We start from the raw sequence: 23875 nt of genomic DNA, 5'->3' as shown, positions 1-23875 counted from the left end.
TTTAATAGAAAATACAAATATAAACTACTCTTTTCTTTCGTTTGTGTGTTACTATAACCCAACAACATGTCTGGTTTACAATTATCCAAAGGCGCGTTAAAACAAGCATTTTCAAAAAATGGTCATGATAGTGTTAAGATTCCAATGATTCTCCAAATCACGAACATTAAAGCTGTTGATTTGCCAAATGACGTGAAAAAGTTCAGAATTTTGCTCAACGATGGCGAATACTCAACCCATGGGTTGATAGATGAATCTTGCAATGAGTATATCAAAAACAATAACTGTCAAAGATACGCAATTGTTCAAGTCAACGCCTTTTCTATTTTTGCCACACAGAAACACTTTTTTGTAATTAAGAACTTTGAAGTTTTATCCCCCACCAGTGAAAAGTCTCATAATAATTTTATACCAGTTGATACTTATTTCAATGAACATCCAGAAGAAGCTCATTTAACTTTGACAAAGAAACCCGACAGTCTCGAGAGAGAATCTCCAGCACCAGGTGTTACCCCACCTCTTGCTCAATCAACAAACAGTTTCAAGTCAGACGTCGGTAGCGGGGTTCCAGCTCAGTCAAAACCCCCCGGCCCTCATCGGAAAGTATCTCCAATTGAAACAATTTCTCCATATCAAAACAACTGGACAATCAAAGCCAGAGTTTCCTACAAGGGAGATCTCAGAACTTGGTCCAATAGCAAAGGAGAAGGCAAAGTATTTGGGTTTAATTTATTGGACGAATCCGACGAAATAAAAGCTTCTGCATTCAATGAAACTGCGGAAAAGGCACATAAATTATTAGAAGAAGGTAAGGTTTATTACATTTCCAAAGCCAGAGTTGCTGCTGCAAGAAAGAAGTTCAACACATTGTCACATCCTTATGAACTCACATTTGACAAGGACACTGAAATAACCGAATGTTTTGATGAGTCTGATGTACCAAAATTGAATTTCAATTTTGTCAAATTGGATCAAATACAGAATTTAGAAGCAAATTCCATTATCGATGTTCTTGGTGCTTTGAAGACGGTTTACCCTCCATTCCAAATCACTGCCAAATCCACTGGTAGAGTTTTTGACAGAAGAAATATACTTGTTGTAGATGAAACTGGGTTCGGCGTGGAGCTTGGTTTATGGAATAACACTGCAACTGATTTTGATGTTGAAGAAGGTACTGTTGTCGCTGTCAAAGGTTGCAAAGTGTCTGATTTTGGTGGAAGAACATTGAGTTTGACTCAAGCTGGTTCCATCATCCCAAATCCTGGTACACCTGAAAGTTTTAAATTGAAGGGTTGGTATGATAACATTGGTATTCACGAACTGTTCAAGAGTTTGAAAATTGATACTGGTGGTAGTGGAGCTGACAAAATCGCACAAAGAATTTCCATTAACCGAGCTTTAGAAGAGCACTCCGGCTCAACAGACAAGCCTGACTACTTTTCCATAAAGGCAAGTGTGACCTTCTGTAAACCAGAAAACTTTGCTTATCCCGCTTGTCCAAATTTAGTCAATAGTGCTGATGCTACCAGACCCGCACAAACATGTAATAAGAAATTGGTTCAACAGGATCATGATGGTACTTGGAGATGCGAGAAATGTGCAATGACATATGAAGAGCCAACTTGGCGTTATGTTTTGAGTTGTTCTGTCACTGATAGCACGGGCCATATGTGGTTAACATTGTTTGATGACCAAGCCAAAAAGTTGCTTGGTATCGACGCAACAGAATTAATCAAGAAAAAAGAAGAAAACCCGGAACAGGTAAACCAGATTATGAACAACACATTATTCAAAGAGTTTAGTTTAAGAGTCAAGGCTAGACAAGAGACATATAATGATGAATTGAAAACAAGATACCAGGCTGCGGGAATAAATGAACTTGATTACGCAAGTGAGTCCCAATTTTTGATTAAAGAATTGGATCAACTATTGGTTTAATTCTACAAAACAAAAAAAAAAAAAAAAGAGATTGATTTTACTTATAAGTTTCAGATTCATTTGCCGAGCTTATATACCCATTTGTATTGTGTTTGTATCTAATTTTTAAAATTTGTTAGTTTGTTTACTTGTAGCCAATAATCGCGGAGCACATCATTAGCTTGTCTTTGTCCTCTTGTTAACAAAAGTTTATTGAGGAATGTTTCTGAATCCTTGCTGTCCAAAGGTGCTTTACCTATTAAAATGCTAAGCAAGACATGGCTGATCCAATTCTTTACCTCCAATGGCATTTTCGCCACCAAGGTCCGAAACAACGGGAAATAGTACTCGACGGCCGACCGTGGTGCCAGAACAAACCCTGATAACAAAGCTTCAATCAACAGAACACCGATTGTAGAATTTTGAATAGTGCTGTTCATAATGTCCTTGATTTGTTGGTGCTCACTACTACTGCCTTTCTTTAATGTAATAGTAGTATTCCAGAACTTTATTACTGACTTGACAACAAATATTTCATGCAAATACAATGGTTGAATGGCAAATGGAATAATTGTATCGTTGAAAAACGGCGTTTGTAATAGCAAACTTGGTCGTTTTTCAAGCATTGTAGTAAATAAATCCAAAGATGATTTTACTAAATCCACATCTGAAACAATTGTTGTATAAATTTCAATAAATATGCCATGTACTAAAATCTCAATCGCGTCTTGACTAACGGTTTTAAAACTGGTTATGATAATACTCTCTAGTAAGCCATGAATAATTGGAATGGACTGTGCATTACAATTTCTGACTTTGGCCACCAAGTATTCAAAAACAATATCAACACTAAAAGTAAATGGACCAGGTATTTCTTCTCTAAACCCATACTTCAACACATTGCAACACTTTTCTGTCACTATTGAGTTTTTGGAAAGCATATCTGTTTCCAACGAAAATAGTTTTAGATTCTTTAACACTTTGTTTCGTATTTCCAAAGGATCTTCTATCCAGTATGCTTTATGAACGTTTAATTGATCCAAAGTAAAGTAATCCTCGATATCTTCGGGTAATAGACTTGCATTGCTCATCTCGCTAATGCAAGAAATCAAACTGATTGCGTAACCTTCTAGTTCCTCATTCAAATTACTATAACAAGATTCAATCTCCATCAACACCGCATGCAACCTGTTGCCCCAATCAACTGGATTCTTTGTAGCTCTCGCAATTGAAATGTAGGAAAACGTCATTCTCTCTCGAATAGTATCATCGAAGTTTGGATTCTTTAACATTTCAAGAAGTATCAACTCCAAGTTTGGTAAAAAGGGAATCAACTTCCCTTCAGAGTCTTGACATATTTTATAAACCGTTCTGGATGCCATTAACGATATATTTTCGTTCCCCCCATTCAAAATTATATCGAATAAGAAATCAAAAGTTGCCGGAAGATGTTGACTTCCTATTTCATTTTTGTAAAAAAAAGGCAAAATAGACATCATGTTCAAAAGTGTAATTTTGAGTTGTTTGGTTGCAACTTCAGGGGCACCTTTAACCACCTGCACCAAATCTTTGCTAAACATTTCATTTATTAGAGGTGTCAATGTCACCTTACCAAAATTATCTTCTTCATGATCATCATGAAAGTAAATATCTGCGGTGATTTTATAAATCAAGTAGAGCCCAGCTTCCAAATTCTGAAAAGAGTCTATTGTTTTGTTCTGCTGATCTAAGTTAAAATATATCAAATCACAGATACTCGAATACAAGGAAACGCCCAATAATGAATAAAGCGAGCCAAACAATTCCGCAACAGAGTTCCTATACAAGCGAAACTCTTTAGTTGCTCCTGGATAATAAAGCACTTTCTTGAAAAAAATACGGCTCACTTCTAATAAAATCTCATTCCTCTTAGTAATGAACTTAGCTAGGTCCTGTTCCTCTGTAAATAGGGTTTTTGTCACCTCTTGGTCATCAATATAAGCTTCTGTGAAATCTTCCCAAAACACAATAAGCTGCTCACTAACATTCTCATCTTCTGTTGGAATGCCTGGTATACTTGAAAGGGCCATTGTCATTTGTATAATATTAAGAACATTAACGTCAGAAATATTTCTTGTAATCAAAACCAAATTCAATCCCAAGTATGAAATAACTAAATTCACATAATTTTCAATTTCTAAAGTATACGTCTCTCTAAATTCTTGATTGGTACAAATTAGTTTTGTATAAAACGCTCCAAACTTGTTATCTCCAAAAAGAATGTCAAAAATTGTAGATCTCAAAGGAGATAGTATTCGTGGGATACTATCAATGATTTCAGTGAATAATGTAAACGATTTGTTAAGAATTTCCATGTTGCTGATGTTAGTTTCAATATTAAGTTGCTTCAATAAGTATTGCAAAAATACCTGGACATCTTCAGTATACCTTTCTTCGGAATTCGTTTCTGCAACTGAAACGTATACGACCCATGAACTCAAAAAATCCAACAGCAATAGTATAATTCTTGTCGATATGGACAGTAAATTGTTGTAAAGATATTCAAATAGTACCAAGCAGTATTTAAAAACAGTACCATGTATTAATGTGTGCAACTTTGCAGATTGAGTTGGCGATTTTATAATATCTTCGGCTATAATCGACAAAAATAAGAGTAGCAATTCTAGTTGTTTTTCATCCTGTAGTTGGTAAATCATAGTTGAAATGGCAGTATCTCTGGAACCCGAAATCGCCGATAATAAACGTAAAACTGGATCAAAGTATGCTTTATCTGCGTTCATAATGTATAGTAAGGATAAATTACTTAATAGTTTCTTGATAATAAACAAGTTTGCAGTGAAATCAGTAGTGGATAACTTAATAATAACTCCAAGAATTTCATTGAAACAGTTTCCAAATGTTGCCGAAGAGTCATGAGTATTTAAAAATACAGTAATTGTCAATGCTCCAAAATATTTTACATTCCTATTGCTATTTTCCAACAACTTAAATCCTAGTTGATATCCAATATCACTTTTTTGATAAGTCTGTAATCTTTCTTGCAACTCATGAATCTCCGAGGCATTGCTGGATGAGTATAACAGTACGATATCTCTAACTACCCCATCAATGTTCAATTCATCTGACATTACGTAAACGTATCACCAAGGCTTGTGGAAACGAGGAAGAACATGCAAGGAAATCAAATCAAAACAGAGAAGAAGAAGAAAAAAAAAAAAAAAAAAACACCTACCAAATATGTCCGAGTTGGTAGCGTGAAAATCAAGAAACCTGAGTTAAGCATTTAACCAAGAAGCTTGTTCCTAGTGTAGTTGCTAACAACAATTTTTGACAACTACATTTGATGGTCTATATGTAAGGTAGGAATTTTCTTTAGGAGGTTTTCTTCATGTTCCTTTATCATAAGAGTTTTTGGCTTTGAAAAAACTAAAGGTTTTAGTGACTGTGCCTGTCAAACGTACTTTTACACATTCTTGAGGTCGTGGATGACTGGCTAAATACTCGACCTCATGTCACTCAGCAAACCACAAAGAAAAAAAAAAAAAATTAACATATTGCCGTTTCTAATACTACCTTTCGTTTTAAAATTTATACTTTTTTGTTTTTATTTTGATTGAAAATTATCATTAGTTAGAACGACATGTCAAGTAGAGTTGCTCGAGCACAGTGTGCCAATTGTACCTGTTCACCAGGTTTAATCTCAAGAGCCAATAGAAAGTCAATTTATAAAAGACTTAGTCTTAATAGAAGGGATTCAACCCCAACAAGCGGATGCACCTCAAGAGAAGGATCCATTTTCACTTTTAATCCTTCATTGTGTTTGCCTGATGCCAAAGAGGTCAATACCTCTAAAAGATTGGAATCTTTGAGAAAGCAGATGAAAGAACACGATTTAGGTATTTACATTGTCCCATCTGAAGACCAACACCAATCAGAATACGTTTCTGCTTATGATCAAAAGAGAAGTTTTATTAGTGGGTTTTCTGGTAGTGCTGGTATTGCGATTATTACTAGAGATATGAATAGTGTTGGTGACACGTTTGAAGGTACTGCTGCGTTGTCTACGGATGGAAGATACTTTACTCAGGCTGTTGATGAATTGGATTTTAACTGGATTTTATTAAAGCAGGGAGCTAAGGATGAGCCCAACTGGAAAGAATGGACCGTACAACAAGCAGTTCAATTAAGTTTAGACAGTGGGATTGCTGTGAGAATTGGTGTCGATCCAACTTTGATTACCTACAAATTGTACAAAGAGTTTCAATCCATTGTTGAGAAGGAGTTGACCAAGAATGAAAAGGTGAAAATAGAATTTACTGCGGTGAAAGAAAACTTGATTAACAAAATCTGGGAACAATTTGAGGAGTTGCCACCCAGGAATTTAGGAGAGATCAAGAGTTTAGATGTAAATTTCACAGGTAGAAATGTGGAAGATAAATTGGCTGATGTCAAAAAGCATTTAACTGGCGATATTAAGGGAATAGTGATTTCCGCCTTGGATGAGGTGGCTTGGTTATTAAATTTACGTGGTCTGGATATTCAATATAACCCTGTTTTTTACAGTTTTGTGATACTTACAGACGAGTCTACAACTCTTTACATTGGCGAAAATAGGTTGCTGGAAGACATTGTTGGGGATTTAAAGACAGCAGGTATTAATATAGAACCATACGAATCCTTCTACCCTAGCTTGACCACTGTTTCAACAAAATTATCTGAATCCAACAAGAAGTTTTATATACCCGACAATGCCAACTGGGAAGTGGTCCGTAACTTAAAGTGTGAGTTTACCCAAGGATTATCCCCAGTTGAAGATTTGAAAGCTGTGAAGAATAATGTCGAATTGGAAGGTGCCAAGATTGCCCACTTGAAAGATGGTAGAGCTTTGATTAAGTTTTTCGCCTGGTTAGAAGAGCAGGTGATAGAGAAACAAGAGTTGATTGACGAAATTGAAGCTGATGAAAAATTGACTGAATTCAAACAACAGGAAGATAATTTTGTTGGGTTATCTTTTGACACTATTAGTGCCACTGGAGCCAATGGAGCTGTGATTCACTATAAACCGACAAAAGGTCAGTGTTCTACTATTAATCCACGTAAACTTTATTTAAATGATTCTGGGTCACAGTTTTTGGAAGGTACTACTGATGTCACGAGAACAGTACACTTCCAGAAACCAACTAAAGAAGAAATTACAAATTATACATTGGTCTTGAAGGGCAACATTGCATTGTCGACTTTGAGATTCCCTCAGAATACTACTGGTAACTTGATTGATGCTATTGCTAGACAGTATCTTTGGAAGTATGGTCTTAATTATGCACACGGTACTTCACATGGTGTTGGTGCTTACTTGAATGTGCATGAAGGTCCTATTGGAATTGGACCAAGACCTAATGCTGCCGCTTATGCCTTGAAAGCTGGTAACTTGATTTCCAATGAACCTGGATACTATCAAGAAGGGGATTATGGTATTCGTATTGAGAATGTAATGTTTATTAAGGAGAGTGATTTGAGATATGATGGCAAGTCATATTTAGAGTTTGAAACTGTCACCAAGGTTCCATACTGTAGACGTTTAATTGGTATTCATTTGTTAAATGATGAAGAAATTTCTTGGATTAATGAATACCACGCTGACATTTGGAACAGTTTTCATGAAAACTTTGACAAGAATAGTTATACTTATAAATGGTTGAAAAGAGAAACTGAACCATTGGTAAAATCAAAATAAGTCTTTTTTTTTTAAAAAAAAAAAAAAAAAAATATATATACACAATGTAACCTATTATACTATTCCTCAAAAAGGATTTGTATCTCTTCGACTCTTCGTCTTCGTCTCTCTTCTTCTTCGGCAGCAACAGCTTCTCCAATTTGCTTTTTACGTTCTTGAATCTTTAGCATTTTGGTCTCAATACTGTTTTCCATAATAAATCGAACAACTTTGACAGTCTCATTCTGGCCAATTCTATGAATCCTGTCAATTGCTTGGTCTTCTATACTTGGTGACCACCATGGATCCATCATGTATGCCCTTGATGCTGTGGTTAGATTCAACCCCACACCACATGCTTTTAACGATAAAAGCAATATTGCTATTTTCCCATTGTCCAAAGGCTGGTTAAAAGATTCCAATAATTTTGTACGATCATTCATATTCAATCTTCCGTCAAACTTAAACACTATAAAGTCTTCACTGGCTAGTTTTAGTTCGCTATGGATAATATCCAAATACGACAGAAATTGCGAAAACACAATGACTTTCAGATTGGGTGATTGGCTATGTAATGCCTTCAAGTGTCTTATCAAAGCTTGTATTTTTGAGGATGATCTATTAGGATCGTATAAATACAACTGAAAATCATAGTCAGGAGCATATTTCTGGGTATGAAACCTAATTTCGTTTCCCCTTGTGGGTTGTTTTCTAATTCGAAATAACTGGTATTTTGAGATCGGCAGTCGGCAATTGGGACAAAGCTTTTCCTTTTTCAACTCCTTTTGGAAATCCAAATGCTCCAAAATACAAGATAAACAGAATGTATGAGCACAAGGAGTGACAACCATTTCACTATATGGGATAGGTACCTGTGTGCATATAGAACATTCGTTTTCTTCTTTAATTTTTCCGTACAAGTTATACATTATTTCTTTAACATCAGTATCACTTGCAAATCGAATTTGATTTTCTTTAATCGATGACAAAAACTTTCTCATTTCTTCATCCTGTTCAGCTTCTATTATCTCGTCATCCATCTCATGAGCACCTCCGATCAAATCCACATGGCAACACACCTGTCTCAAACGTAAAATATGAGTCAAGATCTGGGTGTATCTGCGTAATAGCTGTCCAGACTTTATTCCTTCGGCAAAAGAAGCATAAGCACGATCTTTGAACCATTGATATAATTTCTCTTCGTCCTCATTGAACTTGATTTGCTCTATCACCACCTCTTTTGCTGGTAGCTCAACCAATGGTTTACCGTTCTTTTTCTGCAGCTTGGTTCTTCTTAAAAATATTGGCTCTAAAATAGATTTCACCACATCTAATGTTTGTGAAATCTTTTTGTGTTCGAATGGCAAAGTTACAAACGTTTTCCAATATGAAAAATTATTCCATGGGTCCAACTCTAAGAACTTTGCTAGTGAAAACAAATCGTCCAATCTATTTACGATTGGTGTCCCGGTCAAAATCCATTTCCGGCTCAGCTGTAATTCATAGACAGATTTAGCCGTTTTCGTATTTCTATTTCTAATGTTATGGCCTTCATCTAATATGATACGGAAAAATTTGACCGAATATAAACCTATCTTGGGAAACTCGCCCTTAGAATTGCGGCGTTTGGATAATCTTGTAAATTCATTTAAAACGGTACCATACGTGGTTATCACCACAATAGGGATTTTAGATTTATCAGGATTACACAAAGACCACGCTAAGTTTGTTTCTTGATCTTCACCATAATGAAGACGACAAAAATGGCGACTGTTATTATTGCATTTCTCAAACTCACTTTTCCACTGGAAAAGCAAAGACATGGGAACAACTATTAATGTGGTTTGGGATGCATATGGTCTGTCAGACTTGGCTTCAGGAAAATTGTCGTATGGTACCGAGTTTACTAATGCCAAGGTGGCAATTGTTTTCCCCAATCCCATTTCGTCTGCTAATATCCCCCCTCTTAAACTTGATTTTATGATTGGTCTTTCAAGCGATAATTCGCCGTTATACATGTTGGCATAAAAGTACTTCTCAGTCTGGTTTTGTGTTGGATCCTGAGTTGCTTCTGTAGCATATGGCCATTTGTATTTTCTCCAAAGTGGATTCATGGTGCCCATATTTTCCAACTCCTTTCTTGATTGTGAAGACAACTTATCTTCATTCAGAAGGATTTCCAACACATCCAATTCTTTTTCACGTGCAAGCATCCACGATAAGCCGTGTTTTTGGTAACTTCTTAAATCAAGAGCAAAATTTTCTTTTGGTGGAGTAGTGGTTTCAGGTAATCCTTCTAATAACTTGAGCTGGTTATTAGATTGATAAAATTCCTTCATCTGGTCTAAATTAATTTCAGGAACCGGATGTTCTACTTCGCCGGAGTCGGTTTCTTGGCTTGGCGTTTCTTCTTCGTCCTCTTCATCCATGTTTTCACTAACTTTAAGTGGCTTGATTGCAAGCCTATCAAACAAGTTTGAGATGGCAAACTGCCGAAGTCGTAGTGCAGCTTCACCCTCGCTTTCCTTTGAGTAGTCAAAATTGGATTTTTTCAAGTCAACAGGATTCTCAATAGAATCCAAGTTTTTTGCAAAACTGGAGCTTGTCAAATAGACTTCAATTTCTATTACAAATGAGTCGCCAGTTGATAGCCTAGACTTTGTTTCTTCCAACACCGATGCTTCAAATACAGCAATGTTTAAATCAAACAAAGGACTTAGAATTCTCGTCAAATCTTCCGGAATTCGACCAATTTCTCGTTCATTGTGATACACTCTGACTATTGCACTATTTGCCAAAGTAGAATTCTTAGTTGTAATTCGTTTGAGCTTTAGTTTTTCCTGATATTTTAATGGCTTCATTGTGGGTCTCGTTGCCATTGCCTGGATATTTAAACTGCCAATAAACCTCCGCCACACCAATGGCTCGTCATCACTACCCGTACCTTGCAAGTCGATGTTCATTTTTTTATTTGGAGGTACGTGGTCTGATATTATTGTGTGTGGTCGTTTGCTAGACTGGGAAGTAATCGATTGTTGATGCAATTTTTCAACATCAGGAGGATTTGTCAACAACTCCGAAACTGCAAACTTGGCCCCATTACGTTTTTGCGAGTACTTTGTATACAAGTATTGCATTACTACAGGGGAGATTTTTCCAACTATTGCAGTTATATCTGTTTCAAAATCGCTTTTGGGGGGTGCATCGTTAGTTATTTCTTCATCTTCAGAATCGTCAGGAACAAACAAACTATGGATGGGTTCTGCAGATGGTTGTGAGTCAGGGACTTCTTCTGAGGACAAGGCTTCCTCTTTTGGTTTGAAGAACCTTCTCTTTACAACTTTCATGGTGTTTCTGCTTCCTTAAGTGTTCTTCAATGTTTGTTTGAGTGAAGGCCGGAATTGAAAAAAAAAAAAAAAAAATTCTTAATACGCGTTTTGCCAGAACTATACCACAAACGGTATCAGATTTGTAGTAGATAGTCATTGAACAGAATAACTGGTTGGACAATTGGACCTCAGCTAACGAAAACAAAACACCGTAGTGTGTGAGTAACAGATAATGTGTGTATTATTTTTGGAATTGCTCAAAGCGGGGGAGCACTATCAAAAGGCGATTTTAAAATACACCACTTAGATAAGGCGCAACGGGATTTAGACTACAGTGTACATCTTTAACAGAACACGGTTTGACCTTAATCGTCTATTAACTTTGCCATACTATTGGTTTCTTGGTTATCGCTTCTAACCCAGGCAACGTTCACCCTAATACTAAGCTTTCTCAGATGATTTCTTTGATAGTGTGGAAGATTTGATCAGTAAAGCGGAAATGTCGCGACTCCTTCCTTCCCCAAAAAGTAACTTATCGGCAAACTTTCCTGAATTAGTCATATCATATTGACTCCTCTTGGTGCGGAAAAATGCCCTGCACCAGTTCTTTTGTTTTTTTTTTTTTTTTTTTTTCTTAAAATTTCACCAAAATTCACTAATCTATTGATCTTTCTGAATTTATAAATAGTTCCTTCTTCCCTTCGTTCTTTCTTTTTTTTTTTTTTATATCAACTCTTTTTCCATATATATTTATTTCACTCCCTGTACCACCATGACTAGCGATACAAAACCACAGGCTAAAGATTTGACACATTTGTTATCAAATGAATCCAAAGCAAGACAGACTTCACCATTGAAAGGTATTTTCAAATACTACAAACAACCTGGTATTACATTTTTGGGAGGTGGTTTGCCCTTGTCGGATTATTTCCCATTTGAAAAGGTGACTGCTGATGTTCCCACACCTTCGTTTAGTGGTGGAATTGGTGCACCTATTGACGGAGAGAATAAAACCACAATCGAGGTCTTCAAAAGAGCTGCTGATAACATTCCGGATCAAATTGAGTTGGCAAGAAGTTTACAATATGGTAGCACTTTTGGTCTGCCTGAGTTTCTTCAGTTCATTAGAGAACATACCGACATGGTCCATAAAGTTCCTTATGAGAATTGGGATGTGGTTGTTTCGGTAGGAAACACTGAAGCTTGGGATAGCACTTTGAGAACCTTTTGTAGTAAAGGGGATTCCATCTTGGTAGAAGAATACACTTTTTCCTCGGCTCTTGAATCTGCCAATGGACAAGGTGTCAATACTGTTCCAGTTACGATGGATGAATTTGGTATAATTCCGGAGAAATTAGAGGAATTAATGAGTCGCTGGGTCGGCAACAAACCCAAATTCTTGTATACAATTTGTACGGGGCAAAACCCTACTGGTTCTTCATTAAGTGCGGAAAGAAGGAAACAAATCTATGACATTGCCTGTAAATACGACTTTTTAATTATTGAGGATGAGCCTTACTACTTTTTGCAGATGGAACCATACACTAAGGACAAGGCAGCAAGAGAAGGTAAGGCTGTTCATGATCACGATGAATTTTTAAAAGCATTGGTTCCTTCTTTTATTTCCCTTGATGTTGAGGGTAGAGTTGTGAGATTGGATTCGTTTTCAAAAGTCCTTGCTCCTGGGTTGAGATTGGGTTGGATTGTTGCTCAAAAGGACTTGTTGGAGAGATATGTTCGTTTGCATGAAGTGTCTGTGCAAAATCCATCTGGGTTTTCGGAGACCTTGGCCAATGCATTGTTGCGCAAATGGGGACATTCTGGTTACTTGGATTGGCTTATTGGTTTAAGGGCAGAGTATACTCACAAACGAGATGTTGCAATTGATGCCTTGGATGAATTCGTTCCAAAAGAAGTTTCGTCTTTTAACCCACCAGTAGCAGGTATGTTTTTCACTGTCACACTTGATGCATCCAAACATCCAAAGTATAAAGAGTTTTTAGAAGATCCCTTGAAAGTTGAAGCTGCAGTACACGAGCAAGCAATTAAGCAAGGATGTTTATTGGCTCCAGGGTCATGGTTCAAAGCAGAGGGCCAGTCATCTCCTCCTCAAAAGAATTTGCCAGCAAACCCATCACACAAAACCCACATATTTTTCAGAGGTACTTATGCTGCAGTTCCTTTGGATCAGTTGGTTGTAGGTTTAGAGAAGTTTGGTAAGGCTGTCAGAATCGAGTTTGGATTGTAAGTACAGTTTCGCATGTATCAGCTGGCTTATTTAGATTTATTGTACCTCTATCTTAATGTATATTTATCAGGAGTTTGTTAAAACGAGTCGCATTACAAAACACCATCAACAAAAAAAAAAAAAAAAAAAAAAAAAAATAAACGCCAAAATAACATGCTTTTAAGCAACTAGATACATACATAACAAATCATGCAGATATTAAAAATACCATGGTTTGGACATAAAAGTATGTTTGTAACAATGAAAAAAAATTTTATGGATGTCTTTTCAACTAACAAAACCCAATTATAGCGGAAAACAAAACTGTGGAGTGTTATGCGGTGACAATAAATAAAGACGGGACCAGACTAGCGTCAGGGGGGTTAGATGGGAATGTCAAGATTTGGGATTTATCTACAATTACTCTGTTTTATAAAATGGCAGATCAACCTTACAAATCCAAGAAAGATCTGGCTTCCACCAAACTAGAGGAATTGTTGCCTGACAAATCTTTGCGACGCCCACTTTGTTCTATGTCTAGACATAACGGTGTTGTCACTTCCTTGAAGTTTTCGCCTGACGGTAGGTGGCTTGCCCTGGGTTCAGATGATAAGATTTGTTTAATTTGGGAAAAAGATAATACACAAATAGCCAAACTGTTTGGTACGGACGAACATGATCTAGAACATTGGACAGTTCGGAAAAGATTGGTTGCCCATGATAATGACATCCAGGATATTTGTTGGTCTCCCGATGGCAATTTATTAGTTACTGTTGGATTGGATAGATCAGTTATTATTTGGAATGCCTTGACTTTTGAAAAAATCAAGAGATACGACATACATCAATCCATGGTCAAGGGGATAGTTTTCGATCCAGCAAACAAGTTTTTTGCTACTGCTTCTGATGATCGAACAGTGAGGATTTTCCGCTATTACAAAAAGCTAAACGAATACAATAATTATGAGTTTCAAATGGAGCATGTTGTTGTTGATCCTTTTAGGAAGTCGCCCTTGACATCGTATTTCAGGAGAATGAGTTGGTCACCGGATGGCCAACATATAGCTGTTCCAAATGCAACCAATGGGCCTGTTCCTTCCGTGGCTATAATAAATCGTGGTAATTGGGGTAGTGACATATCGTTAATTGGCCATGAAGCGCCTGTCGAAGTTTGTTCGTTTTCCCCAAGTTTGTTTCAGATTGGTGATACTCCAGCTAACGAAGAAATCAAATTTCAAACAGTGGTTGCAACTGGTGGTCAAGACCGGACGTTAGCAGTTTGGTCAACTTGCAATTCACGGCCAATAGTAGTATGTCTGGACATTGTTGACAATTCAATCACGGATATTTGCTGGTCGCCTGATGGCGAAACCCTCTACTTTAGTTGCTTGGATGGCTCTATTACTGGCATCAGGTTTGCAAGTGGGGAATTGGGCCATTCTGTCAAGGAAGATTTGATTGATCAGCAGTTGAATAGGTATGGTGCCGATAGAGAGAGTACAATTCTACCTGAAAGTGTAGAGCAATTACGGTTGGAAGAACAATCAAAAGATGCAAGAGCTATCTCGATTCGGAGAATGATGCCTATTCATGATTTAACTGAAAAGCAAGAGGCAAAGCCAGAACAGACTCAGCATATTGCCACGCCAGCAAGTGCAGCCATTGATATGGAAAAGCTTCGTAAACAAACTGTGACAATGACAAAGTCAGGCAAAAAACGTGTTGCTCCCTTTCTAGTTTCAGCATCTGCTACCCCCAAGAATGTGGTGCAGAAACCGTTAGAAAAGAAACGTAGAATAAAATTCAATTCGAAAATATCGCAAGCAGCTTATTTGTTGCCCAAACTGGGAGTTCAAACTACTGTCCACGGGATTAAAAAGAAAACTGAGTCTGGGTCAAATGAGATTGAAGTTGAGGAAAATAATGATAATGATGAAATTGGCGACAATGTGATAGCAAATGCAAACCTGGTTTCAGATGCAGCATTGAAAAGACAGAGAAACCGCCGCAAAAGAAAGTTGATGGAATCGAAGTATCCAAACTCATTCAAGTATGTAAGCAGTTTGCCAGAGGGGTTATTCAATAACCATACTTTGCAAAACATTGAGATTAATAAGATTTATAAAACCCATAGCAAACACAAGGATATACTGGCTGAAATATCGTCCAGCACTGCAGTTGAGATTGATGAAGATTTGGTTTTTTCTGTTGTTTTTAGGGTTTTTGAGCATATGAGAAAGGAAAATGAAGTATTCGGACAAACCTCAAAAAGAGTACGTACTACTATAGAAGTACGGAACGGGAAACCATGGGATGACGATAGCAGCGATAGAGATTTTGATGATGCTACAAAAGTCATTGTGACGGAAGAAGGAAAGGATAAAAGGGAGTATTCGTTGTTTTTTCCTTTCAGGGTGCAGCACGTACTTCCGATAATCTTGAACGATGTTTTGAAATACTATGTTTTTTGTTCGTTCCATGGAAGTGTACAAGTAATCTCAGCCAGCACCGGTAGCTATAAGTGCCCGACGTTTGAGTTGGGAGAAAGTGTTGTTACTATGAGACATAATCAGGGTTATTTATTGGTTTTAACCAGCTCGGGCCTATTTTACAGTTGGAACTTAAAAGCAATGAAAGTGATTATGAATGGGGTATCAGTTGCTGCAATACTCAATAATTATGAGATTAACGACAAAACTGTGGTTAGTCCTATTGTTAAGGGATTAGAAATCAATCCCAAAGATGGTTCGCCCTTGGTTCTTTTAGATACCACAAATGATGTTTATGGTTACTCTATAGACTTGCAGTGCTGGGTCAAAACTATAGACTCGTGGTATTATGGTGTTGGTGTTGAAAAGGGTATGGATGTCGGTTTGATGAGTTTAGCAAAGAAGCTGAAAATTTCCTATGAGGAAGATAAGGTCACAGAAAAGATTTTCACCTACAAGTTTGATAGCAGTAATGATTTGGAAGCTGCAATGAAAAAAAGAGGTCAAGAACTACTTGATTTAATATAGGTTGATACATACACTAGTTCAACAAAAACTATTCAATCTTTGTATCTCTAACTGGCTTTGAAACTTTCTTTGCAAACGGAAAGCTAACTAAAAATGCAAAGTTGCTCACAACTGAGTTAACCGCAAACATCCAAATGGTCAATCCAACGGCACCGTTGGGCAAAAATGGTAAAGCCAACACCCATTCAACATATTTTGGAAAGATGCCCTGTCTTATGTAAAATAAATGAGTATTTCTGTACAAGACTCTGGCAACCCATATTGGTAAAGTGGTCAACACCAATAACAATGCGTTGCTAACTTTATCAATAGATGCTTTTTGCTGCTGGATTTCTTGATTGAGCTTTTGCAACTCGGCTGACAATTTGTCGGCTTGACGATTTAATTTGGTCCACTTTGCATATTCATCCTGGGCACTGATTGCTCGTTTCTCTTTGTTTGTTTCGTGCAATTCATGTTGTTTAGAGTTGTAAGTCTTTATAGATTGATTTGAGGAAACCTTTAAATACACCAACCAAACAAACTCTTTGATTGTGGATTTGCCAATAGATGCCACCAATTGCTTTAATAGGAGCACAATAAAAATCGATAATAGTATGGTATATGGATGTAAATCAGGTAAGAGCATTTGGTACGGGACTCGTCTGTTGAAGAATGACTAGTGTTCTCTTTTTTTTTTTTTTTTTTCAAGAGCTCTCTCTTTTTACACATACACTAATTCTCACAATAATCAGCGAGAAAAGAAGAAAAAAAATTTTCTTGCCTCAAGTTCCCTTAAGCATCGACAAAAACAATCGAAAGAGAAACCCTTTTACAATAGCCTTGGTGGTGTTCATTAGTCGTTTATTTTTTTAGTGGCCATTTACTGAAGGCATAATATTGGTGTATTCATTTTGTTCATCCACAACTTCGTAACCACAAGTTTCCATTTTTTTTTTTTTTGGGGGGATAAAAACAAGAACGGAAAAAAAAAAAGAAAAAATAGAGATTAACATAGCATTGCCGTAACCTAGACTCGACAATATCAACTACAATGCCTAGCGATCCAGAAGAAGACTATATACCTTGGATACAACAGTTTTGTGAATTGTTTGGTCACGATTATTTTGTGCAAGTGTCACAGGACTTTATTGAAGATGATTTCAATCTAACCGGATTGTCTCTGCAAGTACCTTATTATAGAGAAGCATTATACACCATATTGGATTACCAAGTCGAGACGGCAGAAGATCATAACAACGACAATACAAACACCACTAACAGTAATAATAATGATTCACGAAATGGTACAAGCAAACGAAATGCATCAGAATTGCCCAATAAGGCGTTATTGGCACATTCTGCAGAATTATTATATGGTTTAATCCATGCCAGATACATAGTCTCCAAACAGGGCCTAACTGCGATGGCATCCAAGTTTGAGAGAAACGACTTTGGCTCTTGTCCAAGATATTTCTGTGACGGTATGCATTTGATTCCTGTTGGGTCGACTGATGTTCCAGGACAAGAAACAGTAAGATTATTTTGCCCTTGCTGTAATGATATCTATATTCCTTCGAGCTCAAGGTATTTAAATATTGATGGTGCATTCTTTGGAACGACGTTTCCTGGACTATTGGTGAAAATGTTTCCCGAGATCGAGAATCAGTGTAGAATAAGAATAACAAAGTTTAGTCAGAACGATTTTGGACTAAAATTGTTTGGGTTTAAAATCAATGAATTAAGTGCCACCGGTCCAAGAATGAAATGGCTAAGAATGCATCCGAAAACAGAAGACGAAAAGCAAGAGTATGATTCGTGTGAATATAATGTTCCAATTAGCTACTTAGATGAAGATGAAGAGATGGATGAGGATGACGAGGATGAGGAAGATGAAGTGGAAAATGAAGACGACGATCGAACAATGGCCAGCGAGTAGAAACATATAAAAGGAAAGAATACTTAACGTGTGTGTGTGTGTGTATAATAATAAATATAAAGAGGTAATAATAGCCTACTTAATGAGTTAGATGGACTGGCTTACCGGGCTCCCAATCTTTGATTCCATTTTGTATATTAACCCAATACTTTAGCTGGATAGCATCCATCATCAACTCTTCCCAGTCTATAGAAGTATGTTTTAGTGACTGGTTGATCTTTTCTTCGGTGGATCTTATACGCTCATCATTTTCGGCCCCCAACGTTTCCAATTCGTTTTCCAGTTCTGCTAATTCTAGTTGCTCGTGGGCTTCCATTACCTGCATTAGCATCTCCTTATAGTTCATTGACGCTTCCATGGATTTCTTTTGGTAATTCTTGATTAGTTGCTTGGCCACTGCATCGTCGGTGATATTTACATGGTCCGGCAGTTTCAAGTGGATGAAATGGGCGATGCGGGTATACGGATTCTTCAAAGTGGTATAAGCTCTGTTTATGTTTGAAGATTTAATAGTATCTGACGAAATGTCCGGGTGGCTTTCACTCTGTAGCGAACGATACTCTCGACGTAAGGATTTGTCGTTCACAATAAATGAATCTTGTGGGGGGCCACCATGTGGAAAATTTTTCGGAAACAATTCATAAAATGATTTAGTGGAAGCTGTCAGATATGTCCGACAGATCCCAGACCTTGTTATGCCAATGAATCGTGTAAGCATTGATTGGGTGTATGATAGACAAAGACCTGTTGACCAGATCGGTGTTGTAGCAAAAGAAAAAAAAATTGGTGTTGAAAAAGGATTTAGCACGGAATTTTCAAGAAAAAAAAAAAAAAAAAAAAAAAAAAAAAAAAAAAAAGAGTCGATCTTTCATTACTAATAGAGCTCCATGTTTAAAAAGAGGGTCATAAAAGATTCCCGGGTGTCCAAACGGAAGATAGATGACATAAATGAAACCAGTGATGATGTTTCTACTACTCAGGTAAAGAAAAAGAATACAGTCATAACTAAGAAATCCGACGTACAAAAAAAACCGGTGGTGTTGCCCCAATTATCACCAGAAATCCCTTCATCAAAATCTGCTAGCGATGATGCAGCGGTTGAGGTAGTTTCTCGGAAATCAAAAAAGGGAGAATTAAAACCGCTTGCAGCAAATATCAAAACCACCATTATAACCGATTTCCAGCCAGACGTGTGCAAGGATTTTCAACAGACGGGGTATTGTGGGTATGGTGATACATGTAAATTTCTTCACGTACGAGATGAATCAAAGCAAAGAATTCCCATTAAGAAAGACTGGGAAGTTGGTGGGCAAAAGGAGGTTAAGGAGAAAGAAGCTATTCCATTTAAATGTGTCTTGTGTAAGGGCGACTATAAATCACCAATAAAGACTGGGTGCGGACATGTATTTTGTAAGGCCTGTTTCTTAGACCGATATAAAACTAAAAAGAAGGGAACGTGTTATATATGCCACAAGGAAACCAATGGAAATATGATACCTGTAAATCCAGACAAATTAAGTTAGCCCGCGCAAGGTATTTTTCCATCATTTTTTTTTTCATCACTTTTTTTTTTTTTTTTTTACACTAATCGACATGTCACAAATTCAAGATCAATTGGAAAACATCCCCGGATATGATGTTGTGATGGATTATTTTAACGAATACGGGGAAGAGCATTGGAATGCGAAGATTAACCCCTTTGAGGATGAGAATGGAAATAAACGTCGTCTTCCCAAAGATTTAGCAACGAAACATGATCAGCAAGTATGGAAAAAGATCCAATCACAAGCATGGACTGATGACAAGTGCTTTTTAGGGAGTTGTGCAGTGGGGTTAGACTGTGGTTTAGGGTTAGCGCCTTTGGTAGTTTTGATATTTCCAGTGTTGGGTCCACTAATCATGTATGGGGTTCATGCTAGAGTGATTAACATTGCACAGAAAAACTACAATTTGCCTAATACGCTAATTGCAAAACTACAAACAAACATTTTGATTGATTTGTTGATAACGTTCCCTCCGGTGATTGGTAGTTTTTTTGGTTGGTTGCATGCATGTTCGACTAGAAATGCAGGGATGGTTTATGTTTATCTAGAGAAAATGCTTAAGCATAAAGCGTCAGACCAGGGTGTGAGTTATGTTGGTGCCCGAATGACAGCAGGAACTTATGGTGACAGCTCAAGACAGGGGATAGCCCAACCACAAACAGTCAAGTCCGGAGGACTATTTAAAAAAAAGCAGACAACAGACAATTCAATTAGAGTTGGCCAACAAGAATCAGGATTTATGTAAGATTATGTAATATAAACGACGTGTGTGCGAACACCACTCCTTTGTTAGGACAACAAAAAATAATAAATCACATTGGACCTTCTCTTGCAAGTTTTTTTTTTTTTTTTGTCATTTTCGTTAAAGCAGGCTTGACAACAATGTACGAAAGACCAGAGGGAATTGAAAATTGCAGAATTTGGATAGATGGGTGTTTTGATTTTGCTCACCATGGTATGTTTTTTGTTTTTGTGGTTGTGATGAAGACCTGAGTACTAACAAGAACTAGGCCACGCAGGGGCAATGTTACAAGCACGGCAATTGGGTAAGGAATTGTATGTTGGTGTGCACTCTGATGAAGAAATATTGGCCAATAAAGGTCCCACCGTTATGAGATTGGACGAGAGAATTACTGCTGTTGAAGCGTGCAAATGGACCACGAGGGCAATTGCCAACGCACCATATGTTACTGATCCCAAATTTATGGATGAGTATGGATGTCCCTATGTTGTTCATGGAGATGACATAACAACAGACGCCAATGGTGAAGACTGCTATCAAGTAGTTAAGGATATGGGCAGATTTGTTGTTGTTAAACGTACCCCCAACATTTCTACTACCGATTTGGTTGGCAGAATGTTGTTGATGTCCAAAGATCATCACTATCCAGCGATTCTGAGAGCCACTGAAACCTTGTTAACCCAAGACAATTTAGATAGATTCAAACGCTACGCCACTGATGAAACAGGGTTGAATGCAGGATCTGGTGTTTATTTGAATCGAGGCGAGTTGGAAGTGATTGTGAGTCCCAAGACCGAAATTGGTGATATTGTTTACATTGACGGTGGATTTGATTTGTTTCACCCAGGGCATATTGAGATACTCAAGATTGTACAACAAGAGGCAAAAAAGTTGGGGGCCAAAGTTGTTGTTGGTATTCATGATGATGCTGAGGTCAATCAATACAAGGGGTTAAACTACCCGATAATGAATCTTTTGGAAAGATCTTTATGTGTTTTGCAATGCAGATATGTTGATGCAATAATATTGGGTGCACCTTATATCCCAACACCCGAGTTCTTCAGCAAGTTGGGCAAGTCTAAGGTTATTAAGGTGTACCATGGTCCAACTGAGATTGACCAAGGTGTCTACGATGAGATAGATCCGACTATTTACGAGACAATAGGAAAGCACAAGTATGACGACATGAATACTGAATTCATTGTAAACAGAGTTTTAGCCAACAAACAGGCTTACGAAGAAAGACAAAAGAGAAAGGGTTGGAAAGCAGAAATTGAGAAGAAATTGAAACAATCTGAACAATCGCAACAGTAGGGCTATTTTTTAAAAGGACGTTAGCGTAAATTCGTAACTACGTAAAATATACATAAAAGCAGAGCATTCTCTCTCTAATTCATCAATTGATTATCTAATTTGTCGTTTAAGTTGTTTAATCTCTCCTTATTCATTTCGTGGTTTGAGTTTCTTCTACCTGTAGATTTTTGGTAATGACGAACCTCATCGTCATCTAACTCATCACCTGGTTGACCCCAATTGTTCTTACCAGCACCATTCTTCTTCACTTTCGTTGGATCGGTATCGGAGTGGCCATTATGTGTAAACCACTTTGGTTCTTGAGGTCTCTTTTCGTGTACAGTCCATTTGTTAGTTCTAGTCATGATGTAATAATTGTAAAGTTAAAATAAGATTGATAAATGTAATTGATTCTGAGGAAGAAAGTATAACAAATTTATTCAATTGTTCAGGATTTGTCGACGTATTTATAGTTGAAAAAAAAAATTGAAGTATATAAAAATAGGGGGTAACAATACTATCGTATGGGGTGAGATTGTACGTGCGTGTGACCCAAAAAAGTTATACCAACAAATTGTGGTGAGACGTCTGTTGATTGCCCCAAAAAGGCAACACTGGTAACACCGTTGCGTTCATGATGATTTTAGAGTCCTTCTAATGGTGGCTACCCTGTATGGATATAGCACGTAGCTGGCTTGTTTCCCATCAGTATAGTTAGTAGTCAGTGGGTAGATTGTGTGCGCGAGTGTGGGGAAACTAATAGGAACAACAACAAAGGTCATGCATTTCTTTTTTTCTTGCGTGGTGTTGTAGTTCCGCATCGTGCGACAATTTTCTTTGAATTTTGTGGCCACCGGAGTGACCTGGACGAGTCATGAGTCCGTGGTGCGAATCTTCGGAAGACAATTTTTATTCTAGATTTTTGGACAAATTGAGTCGAAATTTATCCACTGCGAAGTTTTGCACAATTGCAAATAATTGGTTATGCTGTGAAATACTTTTTTTTTTTTTTTTTTTTTGCAGCTACACAAGCAGACTTTCTTCGTTACCATTACTCAGTTGCTTCTTTCACCCAATCCTAACCAATCTAATCTAAGTTAAAATTCTTTTAAAAATCGTCATAATAATTTTGATCTTCATATTCTTGTGAAGATTTATTGGTGCAAAATCAAATCAATCCCAAAATGATCTTTATTCCCATTACCATATTAATCTTTCTACTTTCCTTAGCAGCTTCAGACAAATCACCCAAAATTAAGAAGAACCCCAGAAATGTTGTTGCCGTTGCTGATTTCCCGTTTGGCGGCGATACACAAGTGAAAGGAAACGCGGTGTTTAGTGCTAAAGAAGGTAAATATGTCAACGTTCATATTGATATGACTGGATTGCCCAAAGACGAGGGACCATTTTTCTACCATATCCATGAACGGTCGGTTCCTGGAAACGGCAATTGCGAAGCAGTTGGCTTGCATTTCAACCCTTATAATGCTAGTCCGGTTTGTGATGAGCAAAAAAACGATGCCTATTGTCAAGTGGGCGACTTGCTGGGGAAACATGGTTGCATCAACACAACTTGCTTTGAGTTAAAATACAGCGACCCATATTTATCGTTGAATAAGAAATCAAAGTCGTCTATTATTGGGAAATCGTTGGTGTTCCATTATCCGAATTTGACAAAAATTGCTTGTGCGGATATTGAAGAGGCAAACGAGTTGAGACTACAAAGTTTGATTGAAGAATACACCCAAACCGACGACACCATTCAATTAAAAGAGCTAAATACTCCGCTAGAAAATGATTACACATTTGATGAGGTAGAAGCGTTGTCATCAGAGGTATACCATTCTGATACCGACCCAGACCCACCTCAACAACAAGAATTAGTTCTGACTGAAAAATTATATAACAAAACTGACAACGTCTATACCCCAGAAGAACCTAAATCTAGCGACCAAAACAAAAAGAGTCATCGACACTCCTTGCTACCCTTGGCCAAATGGAAAAAAAATAGTCCCAAAAATTACTCCAACATTTCTCTTCACGGAATCTCGAGCGATTGTCTCAATGATGGTATGATGGTCACCAGTTCAATATTTGGTTCTCTTGTATTGGGAATAGCTGCAGGAATGTTTGTCTAGTTAAATAAAAATACTCTCAACCTATGGACGTAATCTT

At 37.3% G+C, this 23875-nt stretch overlaps 14 protein-coding genes across 14 annotated transcripts; 9 read left to right on the top strand and 5 right to left on the bottom strand. All coding sequences in view use genetic code 12, as the record gives it.

Annotated features, from left to right (window-relative positions):
• Window positions 1-66: 66 nt before the first annotated feature.
• On the top strand, window positions 67-1938 carry CD36_15350 (replication factor-A protein 1, putative; the record flags this gene model as incomplete). The annotated part of the gene is made up of 1 exon (XM_002417969.1): window positions 67-1938. The coding sequence occupies one exon, from the start codon at window positions 67-69 to the stop codon at window positions 1936-1938; it is 1872 nt and encodes a 623-aa protein (XP_002418014.1).
• Window positions 1939-2036: 98 nt separating this feature from the next.
• CD36_15340 (pleiotropic drug resistance regulatory protein 6, putative) lies at window positions 2037-5045 on the bottom strand (the record flags this gene model as incomplete). The annotated part of the gene is made up of 1 exon (XM_002417968.1): window positions 2037-5045. One exon carries the CDS (start codon window positions 5043-5045, stop codon window positions 2037-2039), a length of 3009 nt encoding a protein of 1002 aa, XP_002418013.1.
• Window positions 5046-5557: 512 nt separating this feature from the next.
• CD36_15330 (X-Pro aminopeptidase, putative) lies at window positions 5558-7651 on the top strand (the record flags this gene model as incomplete). The annotated part of the gene is made up of 1 exon (XM_002417967.1): window positions 5558-7651. The coding sequence occupies one exon, from the start codon at window positions 5558-5560 to the stop codon at window positions 7649-7651; it is 2094 nt and encodes a 697-aa protein (XP_002418012.1).
• Window positions 7652-7710: 59 nt separating this feature from the next.
• Window positions 7711-10977, bottom strand: RAD5 (DNA repair protein, putative; the record flags this gene model as incomplete). Its single annotated transcript, XM_002417966.1, has 1 exon — window positions 7711-10977. The coding sequence occupies one exon, from the start codon at window positions 10975-10977 to the stop codon at window positions 7711-7713; it is 3267 nt and encodes a 1088-aa protein (XP_002418011.1).
• Window positions 10978-11731: 754 nt separating this feature from the next.
• CD36_15310 (aromatic amino acid aminotransferase, putative) lies at window positions 11732-13207 on the top strand (the record flags this gene model as incomplete). The annotated part of the gene is made up of 1 exon (XM_002417965.1): window positions 11732-13207. The coding sequence occupies one exon, from the start codon at window positions 11732-11734 to the stop codon at window positions 13205-13207; it is 1476 nt and encodes a 491-aa protein (XP_002418010.1).
• Window positions 13208-13396: 189 nt separating this feature from the next.
• On the top strand, window positions 13397-16203 carry CD36_15300 (histone transcription regulator, putative; the record flags this gene model as incomplete). The annotated part of the gene is made up of 2 exons (XM_002417964.1): window positions 13397-13433; window positions 13499-16203. The coding sequence occupies 2 exons, from the start codon at window positions 13397-13399 to the stop codon at window positions 16201-16203; spliced, it is 2742 nt and encodes a 913-aa protein (XP_002418009.1).
• A 28-nt stretch (window positions 16204-16231) lies between these two features.
• Window positions 16232-16831, bottom strand: CD36_15290 (golgi to ER traffic protein, putative; the record flags this gene model as incomplete). The annotated part of the gene is made up of 1 exon (XM_002417963.1): window positions 16232-16831. One exon carries the CDS (start codon window positions 16829-16831, stop codon window positions 16232-16234), a length of 600 nt encoding a protein of 199 aa, XP_002418008.1.
• A 405-nt stretch (window positions 16832-17236) lies between these two features.
• On the top strand, window positions 17237-18121 carry CD36_15280 (casein kinase II, regulatory (beta) subunit, putative; the record flags this gene model as incomplete). Its single annotated transcript, XM_002417962.1, has 1 exon — window positions 17237-18121. One exon carries the CDS (start codon window positions 17237-17239, stop codon window positions 18119-18121), a length of 885 nt encoding a protein of 294 aa, XP_002418007.1.
• Window positions 18122-18200: 79 nt separating this feature from the next.
• CD36_15270 (molecular chaperone, putative) lies at window positions 18201-18839 on the bottom strand (the record flags this gene model as incomplete). Its single annotated transcript, XM_002417961.1, has 1 exon — window positions 18201-18839. One exon carries the CDS (start codon window positions 18837-18839, stop codon window positions 18201-18203), a length of 639 nt encoding a protein of 212 aa, XP_002418006.1.
• Window positions 18840-19008: 169 nt separating this feature from the next.
• CD36_15260 (pre-mRNA-splicing factor, putative) lies at window positions 19009-19644 on the top strand (the record flags this gene model as incomplete). The annotated part of the gene is made up of 1 exon (XM_002417960.1): window positions 19009-19644. One exon carries the CDS (start codon window positions 19009-19011, stop codon window positions 19642-19644), a length of 636 nt encoding a protein of 211 aa, XP_002418005.1.
• A 70-nt stretch (window positions 19645-19714) lies between these two features.
• Window positions 19715-20410, top strand: CD36_15250 (hypothetical membrane protein, conserved; the record flags this gene model as incomplete). The annotated part of the gene is made up of 1 exon (XM_002417959.1): window positions 19715-20410. One exon carries the CDS (start codon window positions 19715-19717, stop codon window positions 20408-20410), a length of 696 nt encoding a protein of 231 aa, XP_002418004.1.
• A 137-nt stretch (window positions 20411-20547) lies between these two features.
• CD36_15240 (CTP:phosphoethanolamin cytidylyltransferase, putative) lies at window positions 20548-21721 on the top strand (the record flags this gene model as incomplete). The annotated part of the gene is made up of 2 exons (XM_002417958.1): window positions 20548-20620; window positions 20676-21721. 2 exons carry the CDS (start codon window positions 20548-20550, stop codon window positions 21719-21721), a joined length of 1119 nt encoding a protein of 372 aa, XP_002418003.1.
• Window positions 21722-21795: 74 nt separating this feature from the next.
• Window positions 21796-22065, bottom strand: CD36_15230 (STF2-like protein, putative; the record flags this gene model as incomplete). Its single annotated transcript, XM_002417957.1, has 1 exon — window positions 21796-22065. The coding sequence occupies one exon, from the start codon at window positions 22063-22065 to the stop codon at window positions 21796-21798; it is 270 nt and encodes an 89-aa protein (XP_002418002.1).
• Window positions 22066-22884: 819 nt separating this feature from the next.
• CD36_15220 (Cu/Zn superoxide dismutase, putative) lies at window positions 22885-23838 on the top strand (the record flags this gene model as incomplete). The annotated part of the gene is made up of 1 exon (XM_002417956.1): window positions 22885-23838. The coding sequence occupies one exon, from the start codon at window positions 22885-22887 to the stop codon at window positions 23836-23838; it is 954 nt and encodes a 317-aa protein (XP_002418001.1).
• Between the last annotated feature and the right edge of the window lie 37 nt (window positions 23839-23875).

The sequence above is a fragment of the Candida dubliniensis genome, chromosome 2, assembly GCF_000026945.1.
Source record: "Candida dubliniensis CD36 chromosome 2, complete sequence".
NCBI classification, from domain to species: Eukaryota; Fungi; Ascomycota; class Pichiomycetes; order Serinales; family Debaryomycetaceae; genus Candida; species Candida dubliniensis.
Note: the sequence above shows the minus strand (reverse complement) of the source record. Positions and strands in the feature narration are given on the sequence as shown.